The sequence below is a fragment of the Stegostoma tigrinum genome, chromosome 15 (assembly GCF_030684315.1).
Source record: "Stegostoma tigrinum isolate sSteTig4 chromosome 15, sSteTig4.hap1, whole genome shotgun sequence".
Classification (NCBI taxonomy): Eukaryota; Metazoa; Chordata; class Chondrichthyes; order Orectolobiformes; family Stegostomatidae; genus Stegostoma; species Stegostoma tigrinum.
The window spans coordinates 65,093,586-65,117,565 of NC_081368.1; the positions used below are offsets into that span (position 1 = coordinate 65,093,586).

General features: G+C 41.1%; 1 protein-coding gene across 6 annotated transcripts in view; it reads right to left on the reverse strand.

The window, feature by feature from the left end:
- Nucleotides 1-4,580: 4,580 nt before the first annotated feature.
- Nucleotides 4,581-23,980, reverse strand: part of LOC125458776 (sodium- and chloride-dependent neutral and basic amino acid transporter B(0+)-like) — a 45,911-nt gene continuing 26,511 nt past the window's right edge. For 3 of the 6 annotated variants that reach the window (XM_048544423.2, XM_048544424.2, XM_048544420.2), the window contains exons 7-14: nt 23,515-23,655; nt 22,009-22,237; nt 20,712-20,837; nt 15,926-16,044; nt 14,644-14,743; nt 12,062-12,171; nt 11,787-11,957; nt 4,581-5,424 (exon numbers count right to left, since the gene is read on the reverse strand). In XM_048544423.2, the coding sequence (XP_048400380.1) occupies nt 5,287-5,424; nt 11,787-11,957; nt 12,062-12,171; nt 14,644-14,743; nt 15,926-16,044; nt 20,712-20,837; nt 22,009-22,237; nt 23,515-23,655 (1,134 nt within the window). In that variant the 3' untranslated portion in view covers nt 4,581-5,286. Of the gene's footprint in view, nt 5,425-11,786; nt 11,958-12,060; nt 12,172-14,643; nt 14,744-15,925; nt 16,045-20,711; nt 20,838-22,008; nt 22,238-23,514; nt 23,656-23,980 lie in introns of those variants that run through there. The other 3 variants (XM_059651503.1, XM_059651504.1, XM_059651505.1) reach the window with 3 other exon arrangements.

Genomic DNA, 23,980 nt, shown 5'->3' on the forward strand with positions numbered 1-23,980 from the left:
AGCACATCTACCCATCAATTCTCCCAAATTTACAAAAGCTGCCTACCATCTGCAGGGCACATGTGGGAGTTTGATGGAATATTCTCCATTTGCACAGAACAGCCTGTAAATTTAATCCTTATGGTAAACCTTAACTCCATTCCCTCCCTCATGGGTTCACTTAGTCAATCATAGTGTCTCAGGTACACTTCAGCACATACACACCAAGGCAGAAACAGGCCATTAACCACATATGAAGAAGGGCCACTGGATCCAAAGCATTACCTTTGCTTTCTCTCCACAGATGCTGCCATACCTGCTGAGTTTCTCCAGCAATTTCTGTCTTTGCTAAGCAAAATAAAATGCACCAATCCTTATGGTTTTAATTTTTTAATGTTATTCACTTTACATATATATATGCATAAGTATACATAATCAACTTGTAACAGATCTTGAGTCCTGAATTCTCCCTTCGGAGCTGTAGCCTGCAATCTAAGCCTTTTCAGAGAAATTCCTTCTGAGTCATTCCAATTTGCATGGAGCAGGTTCCTCCATGGGCTGTTGCTACAGACTCTTCAATTCCTTGTCCTCGTTGACCATCCAGACATATCTTTCATTCCATCTTGTTGACAAGAGGTGACAGAACCCTTCAGTAGAGGGCTATCTATGCACTTAGCTACTGGCGATTCAGTTTAGAGATTACTGTGTGCAGCTTTGTCCTGCTATAGAACGTCAACCCGGCTCAGGGGCTCCCAATTTGATTGCATTTCCTGCTGCCTTGCTGAGTCCATGTTCCATGTGTACATAAGGTGCACCTTTTCTTAAGTTTTGTTTGCACTTCAGAACCGGCCCCACCCCTCTCCTGATCATTGGCCATCCGGTATCAGAGGGCTTCCTCATGCCTCATCAAATTCTGCTTGACTGACTTGATTGAACTTGCCTCCATCTGGCTGAACAACGGGAAAACAAGGTTGATAATGGACATGGGTTACATCTTTGCCAAAGACAAACAAGGCACTGGGCTTAGTACTGTCACTTCCAAACAAAGACAGTACCAGGTAGAAAGTAATTTTGGAGCTAAAGCCTAGTCAGTTGGGCATTTAGATAATCTACTAATCTTTGTTGATAGAATTTATCAGAAAGGTGCAAGTGAGATGTAGCCATTGAATGGTAAATTAAGGAGATGGTTAGTTACTCTATTTAAAAATTGTGGAAATTTAACCAGCTAAATACATGATTGCAGCCAGGAAATTTCTTGTTCAGTGCTTGCTTTCATATTGTTGGAATGTGTTATGGTGTCATGCATGGAAAGGTTCCTGGCATTAAATGGAATTTGATTCTCAGAAATGGATAGATAGCTCAATCAGATGTCTGAAGATTTTATCAAGAAAACAATTCTGGTAAACTAGCTTTTTCCAGTGGCCTTTGTGGCTTTAAATGGGACATCTGGCAGATCCAATGATCACTGCATTTTAAGGCTAATCAGATCTGGGGCAATGGCATCATAACATCAGCAGGATCACAGATAAAATTTATGAGAATGGAAACCAATTTGCCAGATATGGCAGGTGATAATAGAAGAATGATCCCCAGGAGAATTATTAATAGGTATTTGAAATATCATAATGTGGTACGTTATCCAAAGTGAAACTGAAGCACATTCATGGTTACCATATTGAATAATTACAACTAGCACACTAAAAACATAATACACAATATAGCACATTACACTACTCATTGGCCCAATGAGCACACACATGGCAGATGAAATTCAATGCGGAGAAACGTTAGATAATGCATTTTGGTAGGAAAAAAAATATGAAGAGACAATTTCACACAACATAGTAAATTCAGAAGAGGAAGTTGACAATATTGATCAGTCTGAGGAGATTATTGATTACATATAAAATTGTTGAGTGTGCCACTTTTTTATACATGCAGTAAGTAGTGAAATACTCTAGCTATATGTACAAATGATCCACGGAAATGTGAGAGCCGACATTAAACATGGACTATGATAATGTCCTTGGAAAGCCGGTAGTTTTGCAATTTACTCAATCAGACTGCTTTGTGCATGTGTGTAACAGAACCGTTCATCTCCAGCCAGAATCCTGTGAATAGCATCAGGCAATAGGAAATTAAAGGGAAACAATAACAAATTATCTTCAAGTTACATAGAGAATTTGCTCATCTCTCTTGTTCTGAAAGATATGCAGCTGTGGATGAGGACTATACAAAGTTTATTGAAGATATTGGTGAAGAATAATATGTGCAGAAAGTATGAGTGGCCACCATCAGAGCCTGTTGCAAACTTCCCATTAGCACCAGGCTTTACTGGAGTCGTAGTTATGGAGTTACAGTTATGAGATAAGGATGGAAGTATTTTCACTTCACACTTCATAGATATGGCAAAACATTTCAGTACACCTGTGGTAATTCATTGTAAAAACACAGGAGACAAATCATGGAGAAGTCGATAGGAACTAAAATGGGGAAGGCACCAGCTAAATGGGATGATAAATTCACCAATTATAAGAATATGAATATTGGAGCTGAATTCTGAAAAGCTTTGAAAAACTGTAAATCTGCAGCTGAAACTCCCTTCCGTAATGGGATTTGTGAAAGAAATAATGTGGTGATTGATGAGATATTAGTTGCCAACCAGATTGTAACATTTATCCTGACATGGGCAGTCCATGCAAAATGAACACACTTGAAATGGCTAGAATCATTGGTCCATAACAGTTGGTGTATGGAAGGAATCCATAAAGTTGTCCACTGGCCTTGGGAGAAGCTATAGTTAGCCCATCTTGTCTGTGCACTTGAATGTCCTACATGTAGAGGGAAGGGCATTCATCAAGGCTGAAGTCTCAGAGAAAAATTCAGTGAGCTCTATGGCATCACCATCAGAAATAAAATTTGGTCCTGTGGATTTTGGAATGCATAAAAGACACAGTCTGACAAAGCAGAAAAGTCTCAAAAATGTACTGCAGTTAATGAAAAGGCAATGAATCTCCGATATGATGATCGTACAATAAGGATACATTTGCCTAAGTTAATTGGGTTTAATTGTAAACTTCTAGAATCTGAATCAGCAGCAAAAGATGATGAAGCATCTTGTACATCACACAGACATATTTGCAAGTCATGAGGAGCAGAATATTATTGATACAGGGACAGTAGGCATTAAGAAAATCAATAAGAATGCATAACACAGGGTTATTGTTCCACAAAGCACAAATTCTGAAAATCCACATGAGGTTAACAATACAAGGGGCGATTGAATGGAGGAATGTGACCATTGTAGAGAGTGAGGAAAGCCTCAGGTAAATTCTGCACTTGGTGGTCACAAACAAATCCTGGTGTTGCTGCGGGAACAGCCTGTTCCTTCCTTCACTCTAAGCTTGTTTCTCATGTATTTTTCTTCAATTGCTTATTGCCATGTCCAGTTAGCCTTTAACAGCCTCATTTGGAGATATCATTTGCCAGCCTAACGCTGCAAGACTGAACATGAGCGTTGAGTCTTTATTGAGGCCCTGACAGATGGACATACTTGGGCATTGCCAGGAATCCTAACTTCTCACTGGCAATTCCTTTACTTCCTAGGATCCTCTGTGAATCACTGCAACGCTGAGCTAAAGTTGGAGAATTCAAACAGTTCCACAGTACTTACCAGGCGAGGCAAATGAAAATAGCATCTGATATGTTGGGAGTGAATTTATAGGTAAGAAGAGAGGACAATTCAAAGTTGACATCCAAGCTTTGGACATCTTTAAACATGCAGGATTAGATATTAAGCAGGCTAGGTCAGGAGAAACATTGAATCAACAATCTTGCTTAGAAAATTTAATCATTTCCTGATAAATTAGCTCACATTCTCGCATAGATACTTTTGCATCCAGAGAAGAAACAGCGCAGTTAAAAATATTGACTAGACAGTTAAACTGACATTGGGCTGGGAAGTGCTCTAGGACAATTATGGCATGTTGGAACTTTCTATTGTGATAAAACATTTTACAGCTGAGGAGGTTGAGAGGGCAAATGTAATTAAATTTGGAGAAATGTGCACCAGATCTCCAGCCTTGGGTAACTCAAAAAATATAACTTTAGTCATTTTTTTGAAACATCACACTCCAATCTTCCAGATGGGCATTTATGTACAGTTAGGTTGTTTGTGTTCTTGACGGGTAAAAATGAAAAATCTTGTCCTTTGGCATTGGAAGCCAAGAAAATAAAAAGACACAGCTAAAATTACCTTAGCAGCTGAAACAGAGGTGCTGCTTGAACTGATAGATATGATATTCTACTTCTGTAACATTCTAAAGGAAGTTCAATGCAAAAGCATTCTGAGAAAGGATCATAATTGAATGCTGGCGAATAATCATGTTTGGAAAAATGGGAAATCAACTAAAAACTCATTGACAAATGTTTGAGGATTTAACTTATTTGTGTAAGGGAATGTTGGAGAGAAAAGACATGCCTAAAACAATGCAAAGTACCAATTATCAGACTGTTGTACAAAGCGGAACTTTTGCTCTGGAAATAGTTGGAGGTCCTCAAAGAGCTTCTGTAATAATGAATTGTGAGAAAACCAAAATTGATTGTTTTGTATTTCTTTAATCATTTTACAAAGATTTTGTTTTGAGAGGAAAGGAAACAATCTGTTAATGATTGGTTGACTAAAAATATAAGTAAGGACTTTGTATGATGAAGGACCAAGATTGTATAGAAGGTGAGTCAGTCCACTGATAGTTTTCAGCCCTGCTGTGGTGGGTGGGCACCGTACAGGTCAGGGTGCATCATCACACCCACTATGATACTTTAGTGTGTCTTGTTAGAATTTTATTTTTTGTTACATGGGGCTATCTGCTCTGGTTTTGTTTGATTTATTTATTTCAAACAGCAGTAAGAGAATAAGAAAAACAGTCGATTAATAGTGAGATGGAACAGATCTGTAATGCTGCATGCAGTGAAGAAACCTACTAACAGCGAAAAGATTGGGACTCTGGTTTGAACTTTGCCTTCTGGCTCAGATCCATCTAAAAACAGGTGCATAACTGAGATATACCACATCTTCAATGCATCGTTCAATCCATAATTCATACATCTGTGCGCTAGCCTGCCCGAAATTGATGCCTGCAGTATGGGCAGAAGAAACATCAGCCAAAGTTGTACTTGAGACCTCAACTCTAAGTTATTAGCAGTTCTAGCAAGCACACAATGAGGTTCTAATGGGAGTAAATCAGAGTGATAGTGCTTTCTCAGGACATTGTTTACAAGCTGAGCAAGGCATACTCTGTTAAATGTTCATATTTGAGGAGTAACCAGAAGTTGCATAGGGATGGGTGTTTCTGCAGAATCCAGCTTCATTCTGTATCTTTCCCCTCTGTGTTGTTTTAAGTACGGACCCCAATCAGGGGCTGATGTGCAAGCGGCAGAAATTTTCTGTGAAAGAAAAAGCGAAACATTTAATCTTTTCTGTCTACTTTTTATCTGCACTAGCTTCCCACCAAAAACAAATCTTGTTCCTAACCATTTTTTGTGCAGTTTGTTCTAACAAAAAGCAATTCATATTATACTGACAAATATTTAACTTGTATGTTTATGACAGAGGTTATAATCTTGTCTAAGTTCTATTTTTGCATAGGCAATGTACTGTCAGTGAGATACAGTTAAGGAACTTGTATAACATCTCAATAATAATGGTTGAAAATACTTTACTGAAACTATTGTCACAGCAATTTGAGAAGAAGGTTCAATACTATATTCTCGTTTGATGAAAAAGCTACAAGATCAATACCATAACAATTTAACATACATGGAGTTTCAATATGTAATTATAATGAGTTTTATTAATCAATGCATCATTAATTTCTCATTCTGGAAACACAATGAGCATTAAATCAGAGATAATAGGAATTGTAGATGCTATAGTTGCGGGATAACAAGGTGTGGAGCTGGATGAACACAGCAGGCCAAACAGCATCTCAGGAGCAGGAAAGCTGACATTTTGGGCCGAGACCCTTCATCAGAAATAGGGGAGGGGAGAGGGTTCTGAAATAAATAGAGAGAGAGGGGGAGGCAGGTAGAAGATGGATAGAGGAGATAGGTAGAGAGGAGACAGACAAGTTAGAGAGGCGGGGATGGAGCCAGTAAAGGTGAGTTAGGTGGGGAGGTAGGGAGGAGATAGGTCAGTCCAGAGAGGACGGACAGGTCAAGGGAGAGGGATGAGATTAGTAGGTAGAAAATGGGGGTGTGGCTTGAGGTAGGAGGAGGGGGTAGGTGAGAGGAAGAACAGATTAGAAAGGCGGGGACAAGCTGGCCTGGTTTTGGGATGCGGTAGAGGAAGGGGAGATTTTGAAGCTTGAGAAATCCACATTGATACCATTGGGCTGCGCCCCCTTGGCCTGTCCATCCTCCCTGGACTGACCTATCTCCTCCCTACCTCTCACCTACACTCACCTTTAGTGGCTCCATCCCTGCCACTTTAACTTGCCTGTTTCCTCTCCACCTATCCTCTCCTCTATCCACCTTCTATCTGCCTCCCCCTCTCTCCCTATTTATTTCAGAACCTTCTTCCCCTCCTCCATATCTGATGAAGGGTCTAGGCCCGAAATGTCAGCTTTTCTGCTCCTAAGATGCTGCTTGGCCTGCTGTGTTCATCCAGCTCCACACCTTGTTACCTCGGATTCTCCAGGATCTGCAGTTCCTATTTTCTCTGATACAATTTTAACCCCACTGCAAAGCCACTTCCAAGGATGGCTAACCTGAAGAAATTACCCTCCTCCCTCCAGACAAACCTCAGGGGATCTCTCTCCCACCGCAACTCTCTTGTAATCTCTTCGGCCATGAAACAGCTAGACCATGCCCTGAAGCAAACCGGGTACTACAGCCACATTACCTTTCTTAGTACTTGCCTATGGAACAACATCATCCCCAATGGACTACAGTCCACATTCAGGTCTACCCAATTTTGTCCCAACTGTGGCAATATCTACACTCAGAACATTGAGGCCCTTCAGAAGCCTGAAACACACACTCTCAGCCATGCGCTGGCATCTCCAGACACTGCAATCCAGCTAACCCCAGCTCAGACCCTCTCTCTCACAGACCTGCAAAGGACCTCTCTTGTTTTTTTATTCTTCGTAGGATCCACAGCCTGAAACCACAATTCTACTCAGCTTTATTGGTCACTAAAACCATGAGTACAGTAAACTTACTGGTGCCTGCCCACCCCAAAACAGGATTCCTCCACCTGCCAAATCCCCAGCCGTACCCAGGGCCTCCCCCACAATGTACCCGCCGCCATTGGACATGTGCCTACTTCGAAGAGTGCACAGATGATGTCACATCCTCCACCGGCAGGAACACCACTTCCGGGGCAGCGAACGCCATCGTTCGGCTGTCTTCTCTGGGGTTGCTGGCTGTGGACCATTTCAACTCCCCCTCCCATTCCTCAGACGACATGTCCATCCTAGGCCTCCTGCAGTGCCACAACAATGCCACCCGAAGGTTGCAGGAACAGCAACTCCTATTCCGCTTGGGAACCCTGCAGCCCAATGGTATCAATGTGGATTTCACAAGCACAAATCTCCCCTCCCCCAACTGCATCCCAAAACCAGCCCAGCTCGTCCCCACCTCCCCAACCTGTTCGTCCTGTCAACTATCCCCTCCTTCACCTCAAGCTGCACTTCCATTTCTTTCCTACCAACCTCATCCCACCCCCTTGACTTGTCCGTCCTCCCAGGACTGACCTATCCCCTCCCTGCCTCCCCACCTATACTCTCCTCTTCATCTATCTTCTCCTCTATCCATCTTCGATCAGCCTCCCCATCTCTCCCTATTTATTTCAGAACCCTCTTCCCTTCCCCCATTTTCGATGAAGGGTCTAGGCCCGAAATGTCAGCTTTCCTGCTCCTAAGATGCTGCTTGGCCTGCTGTGTTCATCCAGCCCACATCCTGTTATTGCAGATTAAATTGACCTGTATAGCCACTGTTCTTTGAGCTGTATAAGGCCATATAAGGATTAAAAACATAGACAGCTTGGAAGTGTGCACAATATTATCTTGCAAAAAGACCAACAAGTTAGAAACAGCTATTATTGATTTTTATATGTGAATGATAGAGGACTAAAACCTACTGCTAGTTTCTGCTGCAGCTTCACTTTTGTATACTAGTCCAGTTAATCCGACTCAAATCACCATTTATTTTAGAAAAAAGGAATGCTTCCAGTTTCAAGCCATATTTACAGGCATCTTATGCGCAAAGTCAGAAAAATTCTGTGTATTAAAAGGAACTGTTCTGGTTTCTTCCATTCTGTTTTTTCTTGAAAAAGCTAAGGAACATTAAAGTGGTTAAATTCCGAATTATGTTTGCTAGTCCATTCAATGTGTCCATGCAATTTTGATATATGATCATCACCATGGCTAGAGCCAAGCTTTCTGGATCTTTGGAGACTGTAAAGTGAACCTAGATTCCCGTGTGGGGTCTGAGGATATTCTCCAATTTTGATCCAGAGTGGGTTGGTGCTCAATTGCTGGTTCAAGAATCCAGGATAATACAGACTGAATGCAGCCTAACGAATCTTTCTATTGATGGCAAACTGCCATCAAAAGAAGTACATCCTTAAGTAAGAAGACTCAAACTGTACACAGTACAATAGGTGCACTCTCACTAATTCTCTGTGCAGTATTACCAAGAGATCCCTAAATTTATTCTCCATCACTCTTGCATGCCATACCCTTATGATTAAATTTTGAGATTCATGTATGAGGACACTCAGATCACTTTTGTGCACGTTCTCTCTCTATTTAAGCAATATTCCACTTCTCTATTGTTCCCATTTAAAAGTATGTTTCTACTGCCAAATTCTGCTTCACCTATTTCTCAAAACCGTCTTTGCAAACTGCTTGTAACCTCCTCACAATTTGCCTCTACATCCATCTTTGTATTACCAGCAAATTTACCTAAAATACAGTCCGTACCTTCAGCTAATCGTTGACATAGATCATAAGTGGTTGAGGTCCCAACCCTAATCCCTTTGGAACTTCTTAGTTTCAGTTTACCAATGTACCCTAACTCAGTGCTTCCACTTTGTCAGTTAGTCCTTTATCGGTGCTAATATATCACGTCAATACCATAAGGTCCTACATTTTGGAGTGAAATTTTCTTGGGGTGTCTCAGTGAATAACTTTTATAAATCCAAATAAATTACATCTCAAGTTTGCTCTTTATTTACCTTGTCTAGTGCATGTTCAAAGAACTCAAATAAATTTGCCAAATGCGTTTTTCATTTCAGAACATCATATTGACTTTGCTTGATGATATCATGATTTTCTAAATATCTTGCTACTATCTCCTTAAAAATGGATGCAAGGATTGTCCCAACAATAGATGTTAAACTAACTAACATGTAGTTTCTTGCTTCATGTCTCCCTCCTTTCTTGAATAGAGATAGTAATGCTTGAAATTTTCCAACCTAGAGGAATTTCTCCACAATCCAGGGAATTTTGGAAGGTAACAGCCAACAATGAACCAAATAACAATGGTGGATGAACAGAGTAGGTGCTTTGCATCAGTTTTACAGTGGAAGACACCAGCAGCATACCAGAATTTCAAGAGAATCAGGGGACAGAGGCAATTGTGGTGGTCATCATGAAAGAGAAGTTGCTGGGGAAGCTGAAAGGTCTGAAAGAGGGTAAATTGCCGGGACTCTATGGATTACACCCCGGAATTTTGAAGGAGATAGCTGAGGAGATTGTAAAGATATAGATGGTGATCTCTCAGCACTCAGGGGAGGATCCACAGGACTAAACAATCAGGGGAGGTCCCAGAGGACTAACGTAACACCACTGTTTAAGAAGAGAGGGAGGCAGAAAACAAGAAATGTTCGGCTGGTTAGCCTGACCTTGGTCATTGGTAAGATTTTACAGTCCATTATTAAGGGTAACATTGTGGAGTGCTTGGAAGTGCAACGTTAAATGGGGCTGAGTCAGCATGACATCTTGGAGGGGAGGTCATGCCCTACAGATCTGTTGGAGTTCGTTGAGCAGGTAACAAGCAAGTTAGATTTAGGAGATTCAGGAACATGATCCATTTGGATTTCCAGAAGGCTTTTGACTACTTTGCAGACATCTCATTTTAACACCCTAAGAAAAAGTCTCTCAGGAGCCGAAGACTTTAAACTTGCAGTTCCACCCATTTGCTCAGTACCACCTCACTCAAGGTTGTAGTTCTTTTACGTTCCTCTCTCCCTTCCACTTCTAAATTTACAGCTGTTTTGGCTGTTGTTTACACCATCTTTGGTGACAATTAATGCAAAAAATCAGCTCGATTCATTTGCCACCTCTAACTTTTATCATCAATTTCTTCAACTTCTTTCTACAGGACTAATTGTCACTTTGCTCATGATGTGCTTCTTTAACATATCTATAGAAAATCTTACTATTTTGTTTTCATATTTTATTGCTTTCCATCACGCTAATATTTTCCTTCTAGATCTTTTAGTTGTTCTTTGCTGTTCATTGTATTCTAACCGATATTTTAACCAGCTACCTCTTGTGCAATAATATGCTTTAAGTTGACAGTATCTTAAACTTTTTAGTTAGCCACAGACAGTGTGTCCTTCCCTTGGCATTTTTATTTATCATTGGAAAGTGCATATTCTGTGTATTTTGAACTATGCCCTTTTATGTCTGTTATTGCATCATTATTGATCTATTCCTCAAAATAAGTTGCCAGTTCACTGATACTAACTCTGCTTTCATACTCTCATAACTGACCTTATTTCAGTTTTGAATGCTAATTTTAGACCCACTCTTCTCTCCCTCAAACTTAATTTAAGATTCACTAAAATGATGTTTCTGCTACCTGGAGGAGCATTTAGTATGAGACCAGTAATTAATTCTCATTGCATAACACCTTCTCTAATGGTGATTGCTGCAGGCTAGCTGCAGATTGTGCTGTTTGAAGAAAATACCCCAAAATCATTCTATGAACATCTCATTTAGGCTACCCTTATCCATCTGACTCTTCCAGTCTACATATAGATTAAATTCCCCTAAAATAACTGGAGTGCATATTTGATCCATAGAATGTAACTTCTCTTGTGTGTAATTGTGCTTGGACAGGGCGTGGGGGGATTTTTTTTTGTTACATTTACCTTTCAGCCAGTTGTGGGAATAGACATTTATCTTTTCTTCTGATTTGAGGAAGTTTTATTAAAGTCACAACACTCAAAGGGGTCTAAGGCGCTGCCTCTGTAACATTCCATGTTGCAGTCAACAACCAGAAGTCAAGAAAAAAAGTAATCCCACTGTGGTCTCTCTCGCATCTGTAAAATAGGGGAGGCAATGGTCTAGGGGTATTATTGCTGGACTGTTAATCCAGAGACCCAGAAACCGTTCTGGAGATCCAGGTTCGAATCCCACCATGGCAATTGATGGAATTTGGATTCAATTAAAAAAAAATCTGGATTTAAGAATCTAATGATGACCATGAAACTATTATTGATTGAGAGGAAAGAAACCAGCTGCTTCATAATGTCCTTTAGGGAAGGAAATTGCCATCCTTACCTGGTCTGGCCTACATGTGACTCCAGACCCACAGCAACTTAAATGCCCCTCTGAACCATTAGGGAAGGAATATAAACACTAGCTGGTTAGCAACATCCTCATCCATTGAGTGAATAAAAAAAAACATGCCATTCTAACTTTCAGATGATCTACCAATGAAGATACTTTGGGCACTCAGAGTACGTCACAAATCATTTTACATCATCTTTGAAATTTATGAAGGTACATCCCTACCTGTTGCAAGGTGGAGCCCTCAGCTTGAACTATTTTCAATATTGCGACAAGGGGGATCCACATAATACCAAAGACTGTCATACACCAGCCCAGTGCTATTGCCCAGCCAGGGTATTCAACAGCTCCATACCTTGGGGGGGCAAATGTTGCTAAGGACCAGAAGAAGATTACCTAATAAGATGAATGCACATAACAAGATCAGAAAGAGAATGAGAGACTGTGTGAAGTTTCATTACTTTCGATTCAAGTCTCTAAAAGATGTAACATCTCCTTACTGCCAGCAAACACGGGGTGATAAAAAACCAACACATTCTCCACCACAGCCAGAAGCACCAAGTCCTTTTCCCAATCATCATCTCAATGTCCTTGATGAATCTGTTTATCCCTGTGAGCAACAGAGAGAGACACCATTACTCGCTTTGTCTGCCTTCAGGGCAGCTTGTTTGCTGTCGAAATTTATCAGGTACTGGGAGGCACTAATGAACAGGTTAAAGCAGAGAAAGGATCACCTAGGATTTCAAATTGCTTGAGAACATTATGTCCTGATATCTCAATGCATTTTGGTTGCAAATTCTGATTAATAAAGTAGCATCTTGGCCATTTTATAATTTTACCAGTACTATATGGATGCAGATTGCATTTTATTTTCAGTTTCTGACCAGACGGCATGCGTGGAGCTGCTCTGAAAAAGGAGTCAGTCATTCATAAATCTCTGACTGCTCCTTTAGCGCCTGCAGACACTCAACACTCTGTCTAATGAGTAGGAGGGCGGTTACTCTTGTGCACCAGGGCAGATGAACCCAGCTCGGTGGGTGGAGACGGGTCAACACTGCAAGCAAATCACAGCCGCAAGTCACATTGTTGCAGACTGAGATTGTGAAGGTCTCTGATATTCTGCAAAGGGCTGGAACCAAAGCAGAGATTGTTCACCTGACTGTGAAAGAACATCTGGAGTCAAATGTTAAGTGCAAGCTTCTGTGTGTACAGCACCAGGTATGTGGGGATGGGGCAGGGATTACTGAAGGGGGAACGTTGAACCCTGCGGCACAAACAGTGAAGGAGTCCATGCAACCTATAAAAGCTACAATTGCCTACCCTGCACAACTCCACTGAGAGACTGTCAAGGAGTGTCAAGCTGAGCAATTCATGGATGGAACACTCGGTATGCATTCTGATGCACCTTGTATTGGAGCAACAGTGCCCAGAACTAGAGTGAGGGCTGGTGGTGGTGATGGTGGTGAAGGGGCTGGGGGGAATGAGCAGCCATGACAGGGTATGTCACAGGGGAATTGATGGGGCCATCCTCCCCACTGCTCCTTTGCCATTGATACCAAGAACTCAGCATGCTGCAGTGACAGATGGCATTCCTGCTACTGCCCAGGGGAAGCCCGGGATGCTGAGGTCCTCACAGTTTCAGGCAGTCAGAGAAATTTGGCCAAAATCATTCCACGCAAAGGACATAAAGGTCAGCAGCCTTAATGGAGCATAGCTGGCAATGAACTGGGCACACCATCTGGAGAAGAATCAAGAAAACGCATTAATCACACATGGATTCACAAAGATGGTTGTTTCGGTTTGTAGGTAGGTTAGTTAGACTCTATATTAAATGACTGTTCTGTGACTATTTGCTGTTCTAGCTTCACTTGTGCTCCTTGTGTGTGCTATCCTGGTACAAACTGTTTATTCAATGAATGTATGGATGTTTGGGAAGTGTCATACAGAGGTGAGTGAGGCAAAGATGCTACTGCATAATAAGGTCCACATTCCCTGTTAAATCATCTCATTTTAACAGGTGCCTGGATATTTCCCTGCTGCCGAAAGTAGTGCGCTTTCTTCTGCAGCTGGAATATCGTCCTTTCCTCACCCTCAGATTCATTGGCAGAAATGTGGCACAGCGAAATAAATCATCTATTTCCAAAGATTTCCCCCTCTGGAGTGCTACGTTGTGCCCTGTGGACCACAATGAGTGAGACATCATTTGGAGAATACAGCCAACTGAACACTCTGATATAGACCCTGATCCCATGCTGAATGTAAGGGGAGCAGTCAGACATCTAGACATTGCATCAGTCACCCCCTTGATACAATGATACACTGAGACTTGTCCGGTACTACAAAAGTCTTTGGCTGATGCTGGAATGCAAAAGAATTCCAGGCTACTCTTAGCAAAAGCACGTCAAGTAGCCAGGATCGGTCTGCCCTGATAATTGGCAGTAAGGGGAGCTCAACTGGCAAATAGCTGTTCAATCTGGATGAAGATGTTTAAGCAACGTTTCCATCAGAATTTAACAAGAAAATACTAGCAGGTCAATTTTCTCCATTAAAAAACAAGTATAATGCAGGAAGAGCAAAGATACCATGAGTGAAAGATATAAAAGGCATTGAGAAATTTTCATGATTTCCTACAGCATGATAATTCTGTTTTTCTCTACAAATGCTGTCTGGCCTGCTGAGTAAGTCCAGAATTTCCTGGGTTTTTTTATGACTGGGGACACTGCCTATCTTGTATTGGCTTCTGGAACTAAATGGGGAGATATCTTTGATAATTGAGGAGAACTTGCATTTTCTCAAGCTTTCAAAGAACAATATGCATCACGTCAGCAATTCATTTCTCATTCTTCCTCTAAATAGACATAGTTGTTGATTTTTAAAAAATTTCTGCTGGGTGTATTTCTGCTATTAATGTTCAATTGTTAATTGTGGAAATTATAGCTATGATTTTCATTTCCATTCAAATTAATGTTACTGATAATGAATTTGTGTTATGCCACATAACACAAGTTGAGAACTTTCCTTGTGTAAACCTTCTCAATTCAATTATTTCATTTTATTTTAATGCTTTTCTTGTTACATTTACCATAGATCCAGCTTAGACCCATCTGTTCCAGTAGGGCTGACACAATGAGAACCCATCCGATGCAGAAATGATCAATTAAATTTATCCAGTAAATCCCAGCCTAATAAGAAATGAAATTTTTTTTTAAAAATGCCTCATGACATGCCACACAAACACCCTAATTTTCTAGATGATCTGATACATTGCTGAAACCAGAGGTATCACCCTGAACAGAAGTCTTCAGTACCACTATTACCATGTATGTTCCCACCAATGAATGGGTTTATATACTCAACATATATAAACTTGCATAATCTTGCTTCATGCCATAACACCCACTGTTTCTGAGACAGTAAACAGCACAGCCCCTCCTCTGTACGTCAGCATTCTCAGCCCTAAAGGGGGATGCCCTGATTGACTCAATCCTGTGATGGCTCTATCATTATGATAGATGGGCCTGTATACATTTAAGTTTAGAAGACTCGGAGTTAATCATACTAGACATGTAAGAGGGGTCGTGACAGGCTGGTTCCTTTCTTATTCTGAAGTGAATGAGGATTAGGACACACAATTTAAGAATAAGGGGCTTTGCCTTTAAGAAGATGATGAGGCATCTTTAAGGAGATGATGAGAATATATCTTTCTCTCAGATGGCCATGTGTCTGTGGAGCCATTAAGATAGCGCTGGAGATTGGTGACACCATACAATGCTTTTCACTGTATTTTGTTACAAAATACACATGACAACATATCAATTCGAATAAACCTGTAGGTCTGAGTGACCCTCTGCATTTAAAGCACAGCAAGATCCTGGATGTCCTGGTTTGGATATGTTATATCCTTAGTTTGATGCTTCATCTAAAGGATGGGTATATCTGACAATACCAAACTCCTGGTAGTCACTGCTGTGGAACATTGACCTACGTATGTGCTTGAACTGTTGATTGGGATTCACAAGTCTCTTCTGATTTAAATACAACAGTGTTATAAACTGAGCCAAACTGAAAGTGAGATGGAAATTTACCAAATTACGTAAGTGGAGCTATTAGACAATGTCCTGCTGATTTAAAATGTGTGCAGTCACAACCTGATTTGCATGGTATTAACAAAGCTGAGTTCCAGCTCTACTCAGGCTCTGTGTTGAGCTACAGACAGAAACATTTCTAAACTATATTAAATAACAGCAAAAAATGATAAACATACAAGGTTCTTTTTAATACACAATGCTGTGAACTTTCAGATTTCATAGTTTTCTAATAATCACACAAGCAGAGCTATCGCAAATTATTACATGACAACATACCTGTGTTACAAGTAAAAGACTGAGGAAGTAAAATATCACACAAGCAGCAGTCGTCAGAGAAAGGCGCTTGGATCGTAGAAATTTGGGGAATTGGTCCAGCAGGCCTGTTATAATTGTTTCTGATGAAAAGATGAAAATGAAATGAAATCAGGATTTAGCTGATTACCATCAAGCACCCTCCCTCAGCTGATGAATTATGAATCTTTCAAGTTGAATGCCACTTGGAAGAAGTACTGAGGATCCATGGGTTCAGAATGTCCTCAGGATGGAGGATTTCAGTGTTCATCATTGAGAGTAGAACTTTTACTGACTGCATTGTCTAAATTTCAAAGGACATACCAGTCAGACTGGATTGCAGATTGTCTTAGGACCAACAAGAAGGAAAACATTGGCCTTATCCTAACCGAACAGCCTCACAGATGCATCTATCTACGATAGTCACTGGTAGGAGTAACATCAGCACAGTCCTTGTTATCTCAAAGTGTACTCTTTACAACAAAGGCGCCTTCATCAAATGGTATTCCCAGAACTGATTCCAGTGGCTAAAAACTAGATAAACTACTGTAAAAAAGTCGGCCTTGTTGATCATGGAAGTGTCTTCAACTACAATATAACTCAAGTGTTTCAGTCATAACTCAAGTGTTTCACTCACTGTGCCAACATTATCAAGTCAGAGGACCAATCCTAGTTCAATAGGCAGTTCAAGAGAGTATGCCAGGAGCAGCACCAGTCCTGAAAAAGGTGTCAAACCTAGTAAATTTACAACAAATGATGAACAAAGAACAAAGAAAATTACAGCACAGGAACAGGTCCTTCGGCCCTCCAAGCCTGCGCTGATCAAGATCCTCTGTCTAACCTGTCATCTATTTTCTAACGGTCTGTGTCCATTTGCTCCCTGCCCATCCATGTACCTGTCCAAAAAAATCTCAAAGGACACTATCGTGTCTGCGTCTACCACCTCTGCTGGCAACACGTTCCAGGCACCCACCACCCTCTGTGTAAAGAACTTTCCACGCATATCTCCCTTAAACTTTCCTCCTCTCACTTTGAACTCATGACCCCTAGTAATTGAGTCCTCCACTCTGGGAAAAAGCTTTTTGCTATTCACCCTGTCTATACCCCTCATGATTTTGTAGACCTCAATTAGGTCCCCCCTCAATCTCCGTCTTTTGAATGAAAATGATCCTAATCTACTCACCCTCTCTTCATAGCTAGCACTCTCCATACCAGGCAACATCCTGGTGAACCTCCTCTGCACCCTCTCCAAAGCATCCACATCCTTTTGGTAATGTAGCGACCAGAACTGTACACAGCACTCCAAATGTGGCCGGACCAAAGTCCTATACAACTGCAACATGACCTGCCAACTCTTGCACTCAATACCCCGTCCAATGAAGGAAAGCATGACATATGCCTTCTTGACCACCCTATTGACCTGCGTTGTCACCTTCAGGGAACAATGGACCTGAACACCCAGATCTCTCTGTTCATCAATTTTCCCTCGGACCTTTCCATTTACTGTATAGTTTGCCCTTGAATTTGATCGTCCAAAATGCATCACCTCGCATTTGCCCGGATTGAACTCCATCTGGCATTTATCTGCCCAACTCTCCAGTCTATCTATATTCTGCTGTAATCTCTGACAGTCCCCTTCACTATCTGCTACTCCACCAATCTTAGTGTCATCTGCAAACTTGCTGATCAGACCACCTACACCTTCCTCCAAATTATTTACATATATCACAAACAACAGTGGTCCAGCACAGATCCCTGTGGAACACCACTGGTCACAGGTCTCCAATTTGAGAAACTCCCTTCTACTACTACTGTCTCCTGTTGCCTAGCCAGTTTTTTATCCATCTAGCTAGCACACCCTGGACCCCATGTGACTTCACTTTCTAGCACAAGTTAAGGAGCAGAAGAAACGTTCCATTGACATGATAAGTGATTCTGCTGCCAAGGGATCAAGTCAGCGCTCTGCTATTCTGACACATCCCGTCATAAATCCAGCGAGCAATCAAACAACCAGCTGGAGAAAATGGCTATGCAGACACCCCATCCTCAGCAGGTCAGTTCAAGTAAACAGGCTGAAGCATTTTTATTCACCCGACGGCCTTTCCTAGATTTCATATCAACAAGGATGAGGAGAGACATGGGTGGGTTAAACTGGCATTCCCTTCCTGAATAAGGATTTCAGGGAGAGAGGCAATATTCCCAGCAGCCATCCCACAGTGACTGGAAGACCGAAGGTGTCTTCTATCATGGATAGCTACAGCCTTTGCACCGTGGGGTGGGGGACGAACGGGGGAGCCTGAAAGTGTGGGTGAGTACTTGCTCAGCAATATCAGCAACGGTGATTCCTCACGGTTCTTCCAATTTCCGCAGAGACTGTGAACATGTACATAGAAATGCGAACAGCCCAGAGCGGTCGAGTGAAAGAAAAAGATGCCGCAAGATTCCGCGAATTTGATTTGTTCACTGTCGGATGTGCCTTGTCACAAAATACGGCGTTGCATAGGTCGCGACTCTCTGGCGCCATGTCAAAACACAGAAAACAAAAATCAAAACATAGAATGTAGAAAGATGAAGAAGTAAGGAGAGTGCCCAAGTCTACAGTCCTTCCTGTGAAGTGCTCCACCACTAGCCCGGTGGCCAGGCACGAGCCCCCTTCACCGCGCTGCTGCGGCTGGAATGACAGAAGCCACCCTTCAGCACCTTCTCGCCTCCACCACATTGCCCTCGCCACTGTGAGCCCTGCGTCCGACCTTGCCAAAGCCGACGTCGCTGATGCTGTTGGGTGCCGCACTGGCCCAAACTCGACTCTATCGCTCCTTAGGCCCACCTCGCCGCAGCTGATGCCGTCGGGTTTCATATCGGGCCTAAATCTGCCCCCTTGCCTCCGGCACCGTGAATTTCAGCTGGGCACCGATGCCACCGGGAGCCCAAGCCCACCTCCGGCCCAGCAGTCATGAGTCAGTGCTAGGACTAACTCAGTGATGCAGAAGCTGCCAGGAACCCGGTACCAATTCAAGAAAACCGTGCTGTACGTAAAGAGCAAAGTGAAACAGAATAGACAAAGCAAACACTACTACCTTATCAATTTTGTAGAGCCTTAGGTTCGAGAATAAAGAGTTCCTTTAAGTATTGCAACGGAATCTTAGAGATTCATTCACTGCTGCTGGGACTAAATCATGATTTTTAAGCATTCACTTCTCAGCATTCCAGCTATTCTCTGATTAATGAGGTATTGTTAGGATCCTTCCGTTAGCATTTGGCTAAGTGGCCACTCAGCATTTTTTCTAAAGCCCCATTACTGCAGATTTCTCGACGTAATGTGGAACTCCACTGCATTGCTGCTTTAGAGAATGAAAATTCTCTAAAATTCTCAGAGCCTGAGCTTTCCAATAGAGGCATTAAATACAAAACTAAGGAACTTCATGATGTATCTTTATAAGATGTTCTGTGTCAATGAAGTGCTGTGTTACATTTTGTGTACCAATCCTTCAGAAGGAGGTGAAGGTGCAAGGGGTAATTCAAAGAAGATTGGTGAGAATAATTTCAGGGATGGTTTCATTCACATGGATAGATTAGAGAATTTGGGACTCTATTCCTTTTAGAAATGAATATTGAGAAGGAAATCAAAAGCAACATGATTTTATACAACAAATAAGTCGATGAGCTGTGGGTACTGGTGAAAAGCAGAAATCGCTGGCGAAACTCAGCACATCTGGAGGCATCTGTGAGAAGAAAGCAAGGTTAATCCTTACAGTCTCTGTGCTCCATGTACTGAGCCTGGACAGCCATAGACCACTTTCTCCTAATCTGCTCCCACAGCCCTGGTCCCCACTACTGCTCTACATCTCCTGGACGATTCTATCATCTTCTGACATCTTAAAGGGCTGAAGAACCTAGCTAATGAATGTTTCCAATGAGCAAACACACAAATAAATTGAAAGAAATGCACCTTCCTGTCCTCACAGCCCATTTCCATGGCAATGTGACATACTTCAGGATGTCGTGAACTGAAATGTAAGCTGACTATTTTTTAACCTAGAAAACAACACTTTTACCCTGTCACCCACATAAATAATTTTCCTGCCTAATGGATGTAATTTCACTCTTTTCACAATTGCTACGTCTACCAAGAAGCCCCTTTGTTTACAAATTGTTTTTGACTTTATTTGGATCCAAGAACAAAATGAACAACTGTAGGTGTTTTGGGTAAACCCAGAATTTGTTATTTCAGATTTTCCCAAAAATAAATAAAATCCCAAAGAACAGCGGATGCTGTAAAACAGAAACAGAAACAAAGTTGTTGGAAAAGCTCAGCAGGTCTGGCAGCATCCGTGAAGGGAAAAACAGAGTTAACGTTTCGGGTCTGGTGACCAGGCTCTAGTGTTTTTTCCTTCACAGATGCTGCCAGAGCTGCTGAGCTTTTCCAACAATCTCTGTTTTTGTTTCCCAATAATAACTTTGATTTTGTAAAATAAACTCAGGAAACAACCACCCCGCACCCCCCGCCCGACTTGTAATCATCTTGTTAATTTTTAACCGACTTCTCAGGCAGGATGTTATTTTCATTTTTAAAAAGCCCATTCCACATAAGGCAACTTACAGTATTTCTAAAATATGTGTTAATAAACGAGATATTCACAATATCTTATTTTACTTTAAAGTTCTTTGAAAGCATGAGAGAATAAACTCCTGTGTAACAATTACACAAAAGAACTAGGAAAAAAAACATTTCCCTTTAACTTTGATTAAGGTGGATTGTAAAGATACTCACCAAAATCGGCAAACTGACTGTCCAGTCCCAGAGTAAGCAGCATGAAGAAGAATAAAATGGACCATAAAGGTGCCAATGGTAACTGTGCCAGAGCCTCTGGATAGACAACAAAAGCCAAACCAATACCTAAAAAAGTAGGTACAATTAGTCCTGTAAAATTAATGGTGTTTAAAACAGACAAACGATAACCTGACATAACTCTTAAAAAAATTAAATTGTCAAAATCAACCCTATTTTGTTCAGCATTTGCTACTTGAATTTTTTTTTCATTCTTCAAGCTGAGCAACGTCACTCTAGAAAATTGGGTCATTTCCATCTCCTGCAACTAGGATTCAAAATGCTTTGAGCAGCTTACTATTCTAATGGTCGGAAACTAAGCAGGATCCATTTATGCAGAGTTTTGGTTCTACAGTGACGTTTCTAAAACAGGCATGCAGGGATGGAATTTATACCCACAGGTTATACAAAGTGTTCAATGATGGGGGACTGCATCAGTCTTTGAAGGGTGTGGTTTGACATCTACAAGGCTTGAAACTTTAATGACACATTATCAACTCTATTGTCTTTAGGATGAGACATCAAACCAAGTGTCCATCTGGTCTCTCAGAAGGACACAAAGATCCCATGGCACAATTTTGAAGAAGAGCAGTGGGTTTTTCCCTGCAGTAGTGAACAGTATTTATCCTTGAATCAACATCACAAAATCTGGTCATTATCATTGTTCCCTTTGTGGAAGCTTGCTGTGAGCATATTGACAACCACATTACATTACAAAAGCAAATACAACTGTGGTAGGGGTGGCCTGTTGTGTTCATCCAGCTCTACAACTTGTTATCTCTATACCTCAATAGTGATTCATTGGAAGTAAATTGCCTTGAGATGCCCGTTGATTATAAAAGACAAAAAAAATCCAAGCCTTTTGTTTATTTCTGCTGTAACAAAAGTTCTCAGACAAATGTTGCAGTAGCAAATTGGAAACATCACTGAAAATTCAAGGCCCTACACGATATTATGTATTTCTGAATGAATGAATTTTATTGCGATCAATATGCTGTGCTGATTCAAAGTTCTGGCATTTAATGGAGAAAGTTGAACGAACTTATTAGATCCCCTCGAAACCTTTCAGTTTACAATTCATCATCAATCCTTGACTGACATACCACTGTTTCACTGCAAGAATTTCAGAACTTGAAGTCATCTTTCACCAGGATAACTGCTTGGAATGCCAGTGAGTGATTATTGGGCCTGCAGGCTAGAAGAATTATAATTTCAGATCTAATGAAAAGATCTAGTTTACCTGACTGCACAACCTCTGAGACAGGTTTGTCTTGCACATGAGCCATGTGTCCAAGGACAGAGAAGATGACAAACCCAGCAAACACACTCGTAGCACAATTAGCAACACAGACAATGAAGGTATCTGTGTAACAGTCGTTGTGGAATTTGTTATAAGATGAAAGTGCTGTTAAGCCTCCCATGGATACAGCGGTAGAAAAGAATATTTGTGCTGCGGCATCTTTCCAAACCTAGTAATTAGGAGGTAAAAGAAATGAGCAGAAGGAGATTTTACTCGAACTCATTCAACACGGGAAGATAAAACTACATTAACAAAGAGGAACATTGTTAGCAGCACAGGTCAACAACAAGGGGAGAGAATGAAGCTTCTTTAATCAATAAAATTTTCATTGGAATTAGAGCTATCATTTTGTTTTCCAGCCTAATATTTGCTGGCAAATTCTCCCTTGGAACATTATTGCTTTTCACTGCTATGTGAAAATTGAAGATCAAGTTTAATACTGTGGTGTAGTGGGAGACTCTTGTTCTTTTCCATGGCGACACTTTTCTATAATTGTGATTGCTATTGACATGCCACTAAGTTACAATGTGTCTGATAACTGCAATATTGCTATTAATTTGCCTGTACACATAGATTGATCAGCTGATTATGCAATAGCTTTTTGAATGAATTTGTTACTAGTTGTTAAAACTAAATGTGTCACAAAAAATATCAAGAATTGTTTGCCATTCCACTCTGTCGCAGTCCATTCCACTAAATCTCATCTCATCCAAACCAAGCTCGCCTGATCCCTCCTTTCACTGCTTCATAATATCTCGTCCATCCAGCCCTACTAGTCCCATCATCACTGAATTACTGCTGAATTAACTCCATCTCATCCCATTCCTCCCTATCCAATGTGGCATCAACCTACTTCAATCAGTTCCAGCTCATCCCATCCTCCTCTGTCCAAGTCCATCACATCCATTCTATTCTGTCCTTCACATCACAGCCTACACTGTGCCATCGTATTCTATCAGAGCTTGCCATTGAATTGGGGGTCAGTTAGCACAGTTGGTTGGATAGCTGATTTGCAATATAGAGTGATATCAATAGTGTGTGTTCAATTCCCACACTGACTGAAGTTACTATGAAAGAATCTGTTTCTCAGCCCTTCCCTTCACCTGGAGCATGGTGACCCTCAGGTTAAGCCACCACCAGTCATCTCTCTCAAGTGAGAGAACAGCTTCAGGGCTGGCAAGACAATGGCAAATTGACCTTACTGTCTAATTCCATATTTCCCATCTGTTAAAACAAGTTGTCAAAGGTCTTTTTTTAAAGAAATGTCCATCGGAATAGTAATGAGAATGATTGAAATGGTGTTTTATGTGTTTAAATATGGCCCAAAAACCAATATTCCATCCTTAAAATGCTTATGTAAAACAGCAAACTAAACAAGACTGAAAAACCAAATACAACGGCAAAGAATTATTCTTAAAATTCAATCATTGACTTTGTTCTATTTACCTCAGCATCAGCCAGTTTGGAGAAATCTGACTGACTTCCGATGTAGAATTCAATACCGTTCGACGCTCCCTCTAGGGTAATCCCTCGGATCAGGAGGATGGTCAAAGCTACATACGGAAATGTTGCAGTGAAATAAACCACCTGACCATGGAAAAAAACATGTTAGATATTCTTGCATTGCTGGTACAACATTTGGAGTACTGGGTCCAAAAGAATGGAAAACAAATAGGATTGGATTTAATTTATAACTCATTTATTTCTCATATTCAGGAAAGCATCAAACTTAAATAGAAAAATAGAGCAGAGTGTGACGAAGATATTTCATTCCTCACTTTTACACCTCAGGTTTCTTTCCCATTCTCGTTGTTCAGACAAGTCTTATTTCGCTCAAATAAAACTCTGGCCCTAATCTGTTCAATCATTTTCCCCAGGCCTGCCCAGTCTCCCAGAAAAATTGGAATTACAG